General features: G+C 40.2%; 1 protein-coding gene and 1 long non-coding RNA gene across 3 annotated transcripts in view; one reads left to right on the top strand and one right to left on the bottom strand.

Annotated features, from left to right (window-relative positions):
* The window catches only part of LOC131973999 (uncharacterized), a 182,507-nt gene that overhangs the window by 155,517 nt on the left and 13,733 nt on the right, over positions 1 to 13,257 (top strand). For both annotated transcript variants that reach the window (XR_009394598.1, XR_009394597.1), the window contains one exon: positions 2,798 to 2,864. This is a non-coding gene — a long non-coding RNA (uncharacterized LOC131973999). The remainder of the gene's footprint in view (positions 1 to 2,797; positions 2,865 to 13,257) is intronic.
* Positions 10,611 to 13,257, bottom strand: part of LOC131973995 (voltage-dependent calcium channel subunit alpha-2/delta-1) — a 68,516-nt gene continuing 65,869 nt past the window's right edge. Inside the window, exon 39 of the mRNA XM_059336146.1 lies at positions 10,611 to 11,476. Within this exon, the coding sequence (XP_059192129.1) occupies positions 11,440 to 11,476 (37 nt within the window). The 3' untranslated portion in view covers positions 10,611 to 11,439. The remainder of the gene's footprint in view (positions 11,477 to 13,257) is intronic.

Genomic DNA, 13,257 nt, shown 5'->3' with positions numbered 1-13,257 from the left:
TATCTTTTTTTTCTTCTCCCAAGATCACCCAGCAGCACAGTGTGCACAATGAAACAGATATTGGCAGGCACTTGTCAGTGCCAGGAAACTCTGTGGGGATGTAAAAGAGGAGGGGGAGGAGTGTGTGGGGGGTTGTTTATGCTACTTTTCTTCTTCCCCCCTGTGTCAGATAAGAAGTGAATTTAGTTGTGGTGGGGGGGGTGGCTGAGGACAAGACATCCCAATCAATCTCCAGAGTGTCATCTCTATTTCCAGCGATGACAGCACGAGATAGGAGATGTGACACTTAGCTGGCCTTAGCATTTTCTTTAAACACCTCAGTCACAGAGCAGTGCCCCTGTCCTCCAGTGACAGCCCGATGGGGTGCACGGTAAATAGAAATTAGCTATTACAGCACAGATTGAGAATAACTGTATCTTGGGGATTCCCGGCATTTTCTTTTAGCAGAGCAATAGATGGATAAATATGTAGGAGGAGACAGGCTCCATCTCTATCTCCTCTCTGGTTCAGTGAGTAATGCTCCTGCGGCTTCCTGAGAGGACCACAGAGTCATTCGCAATAATAAACAATCAGCCATGAGTCAGATACTTTCACTGGAGCGGAGCACAAGTCTCATTTTCTTTCCCTCTCTACCTTCCTTTACGTACATGCAACGCAACCGCTGCAACATGCATTCAGACTCATTTTCGTCTGTCACATTCACAAACACGCATGCTCCCACATAACAAGCTGCAGATGACTTCTCAAACCTTCACCAGTTTGAGCCCTCATCACCACAATCTCATTACTGACTCTCCTTGCAGGAATCCAGTGGGTGTTTTCACTGTGTCTGCGAGCCTGGCCTCCGCTAAAAGATGGAAATTAGAGAGACCCAGTAGCCCACTGTTGCTCATATGAGCGCTGTCAACATTCCTCACATCTGTGGCTGGTTATTGCCAGAAACTTCATATCTTCATGCAGCTGGTAATGGAGGGAGGAAGTTCAGTCGGAGATGGAGATGATATGGAGAATGAAGAAGTTGATACTGAAAGAGATGAAGAGCAATGTGAGTAAAATGGATGGACTGTAGCGGGAAGCACAATACAGAGCAGTGTGCTGAAGGCTGGGCTGTCGGAGAGCATATTTGTGGAGTGTGCGGAGTATTAATAGACTTCCTGCAGAGTTGTTTGGAAGTTCTTGTGTGCATTGTGTGAGTCATGTGTTGTATACTGTTATTTCGCTGTGCATGTGTGTGCATGTGTGCTTACATATGTGTTTTCATCTGCAGCAAATTAGTTGGACCTCATCTTGACCTCTAATGGTTCCAGCAACTCTTCCAGATTTCAGCCACATGACCTTATTTACAAGAGATGGAGTGGGATGGAAAATTGGAAGATGGGATGACAGGGAAACTGTTCAGGCAGTGTGTTAGTTAGACTGAGACAAGAGGAGATAAGGAAAGTGGACAGGGACTCAGATTGAGGAAGTGCAGTGTAGGAGCAGAGGTGGCTCAGGTATTTCACTGTAATGAGAAACGAAAGACATTTAGGGGTTGTTTTAGTGTGTGTGTGTGTGTGTGTGAGTGTGTGTGTGTGTGCGTGCGTGTGTGTGTGTGTGTGCGTGTGTGTGTGTGTGTGTGTGTGTGTGAGTGTGTGTGTGTGTGTGTTCGTGATGACAGTGGTGGGCCTAGACGCTGTAAACACAGATACTCTGTCAAAAGATCCCCCTTTAAACAAACACACATTTCCTGTTGTCAGTGAATGCGATTGTAGTCAGTGCTCGTAATTGAGATCTGCTGACAGTAACACAAATAAACTACGCACATGCACAATCTGTCCACACAAACAGTTAAAAAAATATGGCTTCTCAGATAAAGCGTGTGTAAAAACAAGACTTTTTTTTTATTTCATTCACCCCTGTGGTCATCCTACAAGTCACATTTCCATTAGATTTGTCAGATTGCGACAGTAAAAAAAGGCTGGAGAGTGGGCAGCGGGCACAAATGCAAAACTGTTTTAACACATCAGTTCATTAATATGCACATTAGCAGACTGAGTCACCAACACATACCCCAAAAATAGCTTTAAAGAGGATCAGAGGACTATAACAGATATACAGTAAAACACTCAATATGCCATTGATTTTTCTTCACTCTCCATCTGCTTTTGTCATTGTCGCTGGAATACTGAAACCTCCTTTATTGATCACTGAAAGTAGAGTGAAAAGTTTTACTAATGACCCATGACGTGCTACCGAATCATTCAAAATTGAAGTTGTCATGTCTGTATGTCTCGAAAAATTGCTTCAAATGTTTTGTGAGTAAAACTTACAAGAAATATTGTGAGTCTGCAGTTAGTATCTCATTAGACAATAACTTTTCAAACTCGCAGACTTTAACAAGATAATTATTATGCAGAGTGAGACATTAATGGGCCTCATGCAGCAACATTGTCTGAAAATGTTCTCTTTTTTCTCTCTTTTTTTTTCTTTTAAGAGAAAAAAATAAAAGAAGTCAACTCCAGATGCACTGGAGTGGACTTTCACAATGAGATGTGTTTTTTTTTCTCTTCTTGGCAAAAAGAGCTCTGTGAAATGTTCTCTTACCTAAGAGAAGAGCAAAAATAAGCAAACATTGGTGAATCCCCCAAATCAATAACTACTAACACAATACAGCAGTAAGAGGACAGTTGTTCATATATCACTTCCTGCATGAGGCCCAATAAGTCTGAAGACATACGTGCAATTTCAGCTCAACAGAACATGACTAGTTCACAGTGCACAGCCCTAATTCAGCCTTTTTTTTCTGTTCCTCCTCCAGTGTTTATGGGTGTTGATGTGAACGTCTGAGACAGAACCTTGGAACAATACATCAACAAAAGGGCCTGGTGAGTTTGTATATCCACGCAAGCCATAACTGTTTAAATGACACATCCTTTAGCATGGTACACATGAAGTGTGTCGCACAAACACATCAACATCCTACACGCACTCTATTGTCGCCAGCCCTTTGACAGCAGATGTCAATCACTCAAAAGTTAAAACACTGAAACAAACTGGAAAACACACACAAACGGGTCATGTTTACAAGCTTTATTGTAAAAGAAGGATTATTTTGTCCTATTGTCTTGTATTCAGATACAAATGTTTATTTTTCTAATCAACTTCCCTGGACACAGTAGTTTATAGTAGCACCTACACTTCCCTGTGGGACCTGTTCATTAGAGCTCAAAATAAACTCTATCACACACAGTGACATGACCTTCACTAAATTCATTGTAACAACAAAACATATTGAATACAGTACAATGTTAAAAAATATCATTTGCATACACACACGATCCAAAATCTGGAATTTGGCTCCAAGTGAAACGCTTTGCGAAATTCCAAGCATCTATCACTACAAAAGAATAACTCCCGCATGTACACAGAATACAGCCAAGGTAGGAAACCAAACACTGCCCGGGGATAAGGGGAAAGGGGAGAGCTGGTCTAAAAATAGTGCCCAAACCTGTGTTTCCTCATTTCTAACACATCTGCTAACAGTCAGCTTGTCTTGTCTGCTGCTTACTGCTAATTTACCCCCGCATGACTCACGTAGAACTGGAGACACACAGGGGAGGGAGGGTGGTCGGTAAAATTAAAGAGCAGAGGGGAAAAAAGCTGCTCTGGGGCAGCAGGTACATTTCATCCCACATGTGTCGGCGTCAGACCTCATACATGTAATTAACGGGTTGATGATGAACATTGCGTATATGGTAAGCGGGACAGCGTGCAGCCTGGGTCTACCGAGCCCACCTGAGTGATTCGCCAGACACGCACACAGGTAACTTGAAGCATGAAAACACACAAACATGTTCTGTGGGGTCTTTAGGAGCCAGCTGCAAAAGTTTTACCAGTCCACCCACTCTTAGAGGTGGGCCGGTGGTACGGCGCTCATCAAAGTGTCTGCAACCACAACCCCCCAGGTTGTCAAAAATCCCTTTGGCTGGTGAGCACACTTCTCCAGTAAAGATTTATCTTTTGAGTCAACAATTTAACTCGCTGTAGAGAAATATCTCCACATCTACTGTATTGACTGTGACAAAGTCTACCAAATAATAAATCTCAACAACTACGGTTATCTCTGAAAATGTTAGCATGTTAAGGATGCTGGAAAATGGAACATAGCAGTGCGGATAATTCCCACATGACCCTGTTTGCTTAGTTGTCATTTTCGATATTCCCACACAGCATTTTTGCATTGTATTTGTCTGAAACAGCTTTTAGTCTTCTATATTTATAATTGGTATGATAAAAATATCACCTTGATGACACATTTGACCCATTTAAATATTATATATTTCTTATGTGATATTCTGGTTTATATTATTTAATCAGAGGAGGAGGATGTGAGGTCTTATTGTTATTCTGAGGCTATAGGTTTGTATTGTATCTATATCTGAATCCATTGGCTATTAGTCTGACGATGATTCAGCAACTGGGGGCAATGGGAAATATTTCTGGGGTTCCAGTGTTGCCGCCTTCTGTTTGCCTGTCATTGTTTACAGTTTATTAAACAACTTCATTTATACTTTTTGTATGTGTTTTAGGTCCAGACAACATTTTGGCTAATCTCTATGAACAGGTATTGGCATGTTAATGCAGATACATTTTTCACAAAAGCTAATAAAAAGGTAAATTGACATTCAGTAAGTTCCAGAATTGCATTTTGAGTGTTCTGCCTTTTTTTTGCTCTCCACACAGACTGTTTGCCTCCATTCAACCAAAGCCTGCTCAAACATGAATGGTCAAACAAACCAAATGCTTCCAATACCAAAATAACTTTGCCTACAACTTATGCATTCATATGCACATATCCATTTATAGAGGTTAGCACTGTATCCTCATGTGTGCATGATAAAGGCAAAAATGGTAACACACTTGTAAGACCATTACTCCATCACACTACTGGTGAACCTGCAGGATGTCTTTAAAATGCCTTACAATTTGAATGTCATATTCACAAAAATGTGTTAATACAGGGACTTAACAAAATACCTGATGCCATGAGGAGAGTGACATATATGCTTTAACCTTGGTGATTGTGCGTGCTGCACTCAAATCTAACACCTCATGTTACAAGTTAATGTATGTTAGGCCCCACTCTAAACACAGAGAAAATCCACAAATCAATCCCCAATCTGTGCTGGAATGGAATGTGTCCCGCTGAGACTGTTCACCTGGACAGAGTTTTCTAACATTTGCCAATCACTCACCGAGCACACACACTCAGACGTGTGAACAGCATGCTTACAATCTGAAAGGAGGAGAGAGAAAACCCAAGGTAGTGAGAATAGACAAGTGTATGGTCATGTTTATGGGTTTGGAAAAGCCCGTGGCATTTCCTGACATTCCATGCCAAATGTGTGTTTGGTTTCTTTCCAGTCCTCCGTTTGTCTAACACCAATCTTTCTCTCCATCCCCACTTTGCAAATATATTTTAAGGTTTTCTTTGGCTTACAGTGTTGCCAGATTGAGTGGGGGTTTGTAAGAACATGTGCCAAAAAGTTCGAACAATCACAGGAAAATATCTGAAGCCTATTTAAGATCCTTTTCTGTGATTAAGAACTGTACAACTGAAGAATTAAGTATCTGTATTTTCCTTTCGTGGCAAACAAAACCCATTTGGAGTTCCATAATGGTTAGCAAAAACATAAAGATTTATCTCCAAATACTGTTTGATCCAAGTCTGGTGGAGAAAGAGAGAGTCTAATTCAGGAAAGCACACATTAGATCAGTCAGGTAGCAGTCACTTACAATAGTGGAGGCTTCAGTGCACAGTAAGGGATTGTTTTTATGGGATGTCAGAGCTTCACAACAGAATTTTAGTGACCCTGATGCCCTTTCCCGGCTGTGTTTTATGGTGATGGAAAAACTGTGACCTCTCTGTTACTGCTTACAGGAAGTGTACACTTTTTTTTAAGTGATAGAAAAAAACAAACGGTGCCAATTAAAAATCTTGCAGCTAATGTAAACTACATTATAGTCACCAGATTGAGGGAAGTTTATTCTTAGTTGGGTTGATTGCCCCGGGGGTGTCATGAACCAGAGGCTGCTGAGACTGTCGGGTCTAAATTTAATGCTAATGGTACAATCAAAGTGTCATTGAGCTGCAATACTGTTCCAAAAATAGAATTCACTGGTAAGCCTCTACGCAAATGGATGTTGTATTACTATCAAATGAACTTTAGGGCTTTACTAATGATGTGCTAATCCTTGGAGATCCAGTCATGGGTCATGTTGTTGATGCAGCATCAGTCTCGTGTGTCACTTCCTGCAATTAGTGGAACAAACTCAAAAAGCCACTCTCTGACTTCAACGTAACCACCAATGAGTCATACAGTTCCAGCTTTGAGGGCTTGAGAGCTGGTGAAATGTTCAGTCTTGGACACTAATGGTGTTTCTGCAGAAACTGTTGCATCAGTGGGTAAAAACAAAAGCTGATGGGTAGAAAAAAACAGAATGTTTGACAAGGGGTATATGATGATGAGATTTTAAAAAAAGAAGAAGAAACTAGCCGTCACTCAAATTTAAATGCGTCTATTGAATGAATCATTGTTCTGTTTGACATCACAGCAACACCAGAACAATTGCATCAACATTTTAATGGGAAAACAAGTCAGAATGGAGTTTTCCAATCAGACAAGTTTAAACAAATTTATCTAAACCATTCATTTGCATGCAAAAACAAGAGTCAACAATTATAATCATTATGTGCACATATTTGCAATACTGCAAAAGGTCACACCAGAAAATAAAAGACAGATAAGGTAATTATTTTAATGTTCGGCTTTATTTTCTTTTCAAACAAAGGGTTTAAATACCATGGTAAAATATGGACTTGTTTTGTGTTTGGCTTGCAGTCGTAGACATGCCATAACTGAGATCCCATGGTTTGATTCTGACCTTCAACGCCCTCCAGTCACATTTTACTATCCAATAAAGGAATAATAAGAAGACAGAATAGAACAGAGAAAAAGGGGAAGCTGTTGCATGTGCTTGACTCAGTTAACTTCACTTTGGTCCAATATGTCAGCAATGAAGTTGCTATGTTGTCACAATTAAGCAGATCCGTGCCCAGAGCTGTAAAGTAAGACACAAGTTATAAAGAAACAAAAAACATCCAATTTTTTTTCTATTGCTGTGGGTTTTTTTTTTTTACTTATGACATATTCCAAATTAAAAATTGAAAAAAGGCGCAGAACTTGTCCCTGCTTTCCCTGCGTCTGTAACTTCTTAAGCCTGGCATGTTAAAGGGTACGACCTCGTCCTCATTTACAAGAGTATCCCGTTACAGCCTCCCCTCTACATATCTCTATATAGCACACATACGGAGACCTCCCACTCCGACAAGTTTCCAAGAAAAACAAACGCCTTTATGCTCTCCACTCTAAGCTGTGGCCATATTGATTCTTAGATTACCATCAGATAAACACAAATAGCATCAAGTAAAGCATGTGTAGCTTGTGTGTACAGCTACTCTGAAACTCAGGTGTTAGCGTCTGGCTTTCTGCTGCTGCTCTGTGCAGAAGATGTCCGTGTCAATAATGTAGCCAGAGGTGTCACAAAATTAGAAACACAGGAGAAAGACCTGAATCAGAGCTTACTGGGACACAATGCACCCTGCCGTGTGTCATCATACACAGAGTTAAGCTTTTCACCGGAGGGAGCTTCTGCCATCCTCCTCACTATGGTATTCATGTGAGAATCTGTTCGTGAATGTGTGCGTTTGTTTCTAGAATGGAGGAGAAATATCTTAACAAAGAGGAAAAACCTGTTTCAAGGGAAGTTGCACATTCCCCCAGGGTGAGCATTTCCACTGTCATTAATGTGTGAATGCATGTTGTACTTATATGCACCTATGTCTGGCCCTTATATTTGAATTGGAATTGGACATTTCAGTCTAATGCGGTCAGTGTAGTGGGGAGGAAGCTTAGCTGCTTACTGGGGGGGAAGCTGCTGCTGCAGAAGCTGGATCTGGGTGTGTCTATGGTAGGCTGGTCACTGCTGGAAGCCCCACTGTGATGGTCTCATTTGCTTATGTAGGTCATATAGAGGCATTAATATTGAATTGAGAATGATTAATAACCAGTTAAAAGTTCATTGTAGTTGCTTTAAGAGTAACTTAATATTCCATGAATACTTTATTTTTGCTGACCATCTTTGGTTTAACTTCTTACCTTCCTGAAGCGATGTAGAAATGTGCCCTCAGGTGTGTCAGTTAATCAGTGTTGAAACACTGTAATACGAGTGATGCTCAGTGTGGTCACAAAGACTTGAAACTTTGAACCAGAGTGGGTATTGAAACACTGCTTTTCAGCCTGGTGTTAAATCACTCTTTAATCCTAATTTCTTAAAATAGCACTTGGCAGTAGGGCAGTAATAGTTAGAGGAGTCACAGTCAGTTCATGCAGAATACAAAACTTTACAAGCCTCCGACTGTTCCGTCTGTAAACTTTAAGCTCTATGTCGTTAGCATCACAACACAGTGCTGATTGGCGTGTAGCTCAATAACATTATTGCAAGCGAAAAAATAAAAAAAAAGCCAAGGTTTCAGGTCAGCTACAACAGCAATGAAGAGACAATGTGTCAGTGTAGCTCCACTGTTATAGGGCATCTTAATAAAACACATCCAGCGTGCCAACGCACATTTGGCAGCATCACCCAGATATTCTGATAACCAGGATAAGGAAAGCATACTTGAGCCTAACTTCCTATCCCTGTTCCTTTCAATACTTTAGATGCAAAAACAGAATGGGATAAATTGGCATTTACTTTGGCATATAGCCAAGATGGAACTAATTGGAAATCTCTGCCTAATGCACAAGTTTTATTTTTTCTTATTTTATTTATCTTGTGTTTTCAGTTTCATATCATAAGAGATTTCTTTCAATTTTATAACCTTTTGTGATCTGTTGCTTTTCAAGAGAGTGTTTGTTCAGTGTTTGTGCAGTGCAGTACAAAAGTGTTGGACATTTTCCTTGTTTTTATAATAAAATGGTTTTCTAAAGTTGGCAGTGGGCGAAATGCTACCTCCGTCCTTGACAGCATGTCTATCCTTGGCAATGGCACAACTGTCTGTTCAAAATGAAATGAAACATATCCCTGTGTATTTGGGGTTTTCATTCCATTGTATCAGACTTGAACTGAACTGTGACGTCTGTGTACTCCTGCTGGGCAGTGAAGAAATTAGGAAAATCTAGAGTGCTATTTCAATCACCGCCATGTATACTTCATACACAAACACAGACTCAGTGAAACACAGCTGCAGATGCACTTCCCTTTTTCAGCAGCTGTATCTTTCTCCAGGAAGTATGTTTGGTCTGCTCCAAGTGGAGCCAAAGCAACTGGCCAGATGTGACAATAAAAGGAAGCACGTCAAGTCATAACAATACAACACTTTTATTGTGAATATATTATATTTGCACAATAATCAACACCATATTATAAACATTTTTCTCTTCTTTCATTTTCTCTTTTATACAGTAAATAGTATTAGTGTACAAATGTATACAAAATGTATTCAGGCTAGTCAAGTTCCACAAAAGAGTAATTCATGTACAGTATTAAAGCACAATCAGATATCAGAGGGACACGCACATGCCTGCACATAGACACGGGACCCCCGGGGTAAAACACAAGTCAACACGCGACTTTGATAGACAGGCATAACCTGAACACTCAACAAGGTCACCATGAAGGCAAGGTGGAGAGAACTCAACTTGATTTGTTAAAATAGCTATAAAAAAAGGAAAACTTAAACACTAGTGTGATCCTCATGACTTATGGCAATGTAAGGCAATGCAAAATTACCACCGGTACATATTAGTGTGTTCTCAAAGTTCTCTCCAACAGGCCCTGATGCTGATCATAGGCATTGACAGCGTTCAAACACAGAACAAGCTCATCCCATGACATTGCAGCGTTTCGACACTGAGCTCTCAGCGTCTCTCACTTATAGAGCAAAAAACAAAGAGGAAACAAGCCTAGGAGAACAGCAAGGAGAAGAAAACAAAGAAACAGTCATTTTGATATGCTGATCTCATTCACAAGTCATCTTGGCTCCTGAGTCTGGTGATCCAGAAAGGGAACAGAAACAGGACTAATAAAGAGAAGTGTTGGAATGCAAAGCTCAAGTCTGGTTTAGGTTTGTTTTGACCGTGGAGGAGAAGGATATTCCTCTCCCATAGTCAAAATCACTGGTTTATTCTACGGTTGTCTGGACCACATAAATTAGAATAACTGCAACAGATTTGGCCCAAGTTACAACATAATACTGCAAGGGCTACCCACTCTGCTGAACTGCAGCAAGCATTAGCATAGAAGCATACATGGTGAGAATGCAACTCGGATTCATTGTTTCATTCAGATAACAGACTGGTTGAGCTACTATGTAGGCACTGGGAATCTGATGCATCAAATTGAAGACCACCAAAGCTGTCAGACCAAGCACAAACATATTTGAAATTGTAATATTCTAATAGATTTCCACATTATCTCACTTATTTCTCAGCGAGATATTTAAGATATCAGTCTGTCTATCTGTCTAACGTTGTAACTTCAATACTGATGCCCACATCTGAGGAATCTCCTGAAATAAACCAGCTTGTAGATTCTCTGTAGTAGGTTTGTGTGTATCTGTGGTCCTTGTGAGCTTTGGTGTCAGAGTACTGGTGTTGTCTTTAGCTCTGTACTGAGCACATGCTGCTACAATACAACACCTAGCTATTCATGTTGAATGTTTGATTTTGATTACAAAAAAAACCAAACGAAATAGATAAATAGATAGGTACAGTACATTTAAAAAACACTCAAACAAAAGGGATATTCTTTATAGTTGCACTGGTTGCCAAAAATAAACAGTCATTACAGCATAATGATTCATACGCAATAAGTATAATAAGCAACAAACAATATCGACAACTACACAAATCAACGCTGTCAGTGAACATACAGTCTTTGAATGATATTTAGTTGGCATAGTGGGACTCTTCAACCTCCTCTAAATAAATCAGAAAAGAAATGAGGCAGAATTAAAGGGTTTGGTTAGCTCTTACTCTTGCACCATAGAAGGATATTAAGGTGTATATCATGGAGATGAGTTCAGCTGAGCACAGTAAATGTGTCTGTATTTTCCGATATGACCAGGAGGAAATGAATGAGCGACCTTTGGCATTGGAAAATGGAAATGCTGATACTGTCAACAGAAAACAAAATGTCTTGTTGCCAGTATTCTGCATACATCCGGGATGGCATGACTGGAGTGTCTTCTGGCCTCTTGTTGGATGAGATGATGATCGGCATGTGTGTGTATGAGTGTGTGTAGGTGTGTGTGTGTGTGTAAGGGTCATGAGTGTTGTAAAGATGTGAGGAGCCACAGCAGCAGTAGTTGGAGCCCAAGCATTGGCCAAAGACACGGACTTAGACAGGTCCCACCTCCACAATCAGAATCATCTTCCTGTTGGACAAATCAGTTGTCAGTAAATCAGGTAAACAGTCTTCTTCTTTAACTACCACCGACATCATTATTTTTGCTACTAACAATAATGAGCAGTTCATGATTGTATTGTAGTTTAACCTATGGTACTCTATCATAGTATATCCTATAGTGTTGCATTGTATCATATAACTTAGTCTACCTTATTAAATGCTTAGTTATTCATATATTTAGGACATATAATTATTCATTTTGTTGCAGGGAGTTAGATGACAAGATCAATATACTTGCATATCTAGAGGTTTGGGCAGGAGATGGTTAGCTAAGCAAAAAGACTAGCCTGGTTCAGGATCCACCTGCAAGCACCTCAAAAGCATAGGATGAGACAATGGGCCCCTGGGCACAGATATGCAAAAGGCCCCACTAGCCTGTTCTTTAGCCTGTTTTTGTTGTTGTTTTGTTGCTTTGTCGTTGCATACCTCTCAAAAAGTGGCACAGGAGGTTGTGTGTCAGTAACACAAATTACGGCACTTAGGTACGTATCATGGCCATCGTGGCTCGCATTCTTAAAATTACACACGTACGGCCCGTGGTTGTAAAATAGGCCGCAGTTTCTGTTTTCTGTGATTTATGTTGTAAAACCACTCATTTTAGGTTTAGAGCAAAAAACTCATGGTAAGGCGTTATAAAAGACAGTTTAAACAGTAAATAAGTGTACGTTAATGCCCGAAGTGATGTAGTTATAAGGGTCACGTGACTGCTGAAAGTTACGTAAAAAAACTTAAGTTATGTACATAAATGTGATTCATGTAACTTATTAAAAAAGTGTGACTAGAGATAAAAATGGTTTAACTTTTGTCTTCATACGGGGCACAAACCCCGCTCTCCTGGGTGAAAGTCCGGTGTTTGTTTGACCCATCCACCACCCCTGCCTCCGCTGTCAATCACTACAACGTCAGCAACTACTAACACAGCGGACGCATTGCAGCAGATGGTGAGATACGGACACATAGCTCGTTTTTGGCTGCCTGTACGCACAACCTAAATAAATATTTTTGACGGGAGAGCAGGCTGGTACCTCTCTATGGTTTTGTGTCTCTTTGTGGTCTTTTTTCTTTTTTTTTTACATTGCTTTGTGTCTTTTTGTGGTTGTTTTGCAACTTTTCATACTCATTGTGAGTCCATATATGGTCTCTGCAGCTGTTTCACATCTTGTTGTGGTTGATTTGGTCTCTTTGTAGTCATTTTTTGTTTCTTTGTGGTCATTTTGAGCCTCTTTCTGGTTGGTTAGTGTTTCTTTGAGTAACATTATTTATATGAAGACAAGGGTGCCCCTGATACCTTGGGTGTGTTGGCACATTGTGTTTTCCATCCATGCTCAAAAGCTCACTAATAAACACATTATATTTGATTTGTTTTATCCCTACAAAAACTGAAATTTAAATATGACAGTTGATGGATTTGCGTGGATTTGGTGGACTATGTCTTGGCAGGGAGCCAGGCGAGTTGTTTCTGCATTTCTAATCTTTGTTCTTTGCTAACTTGCTGCCAGCTTTATATCTACAGTGATACTGGTATTTATCTTATCATCTAACTCTGACAACAAAGAAAACAAGAGTATTTCCCATACTGAACTATTCATTTTAATGCTCTGCAGCAGTTATAGTGGTGTTCTGGACCTCATTGTGCTTTTCGTATGTATGTATGTGTGTGTATGTGCATGCCCCTGCATATGACAGTGTGTGGCTTTTTTCTATTTGATGGGAGTATTCAGGATATCCGTGCATGCCAAAGGCCCAGAA

Source organism: Centropristis striata, chromosome 6 (assembly GCF_030273125.1).
Source record: "Centropristis striata isolate RG_2023a ecotype Rhode Island chromosome 6, C.striata_1.0, whole genome shotgun sequence".
Lineage (NCBI taxonomy): Eukaryota > Metazoa > Chordata > Actinopteri > Perciformes > Serranidae > Centropristis > Centropristis striata.
Note: the sequence above shows the minus strand (reverse complement) of the source record. Positions and strands in the feature narration are given on the sequence as shown.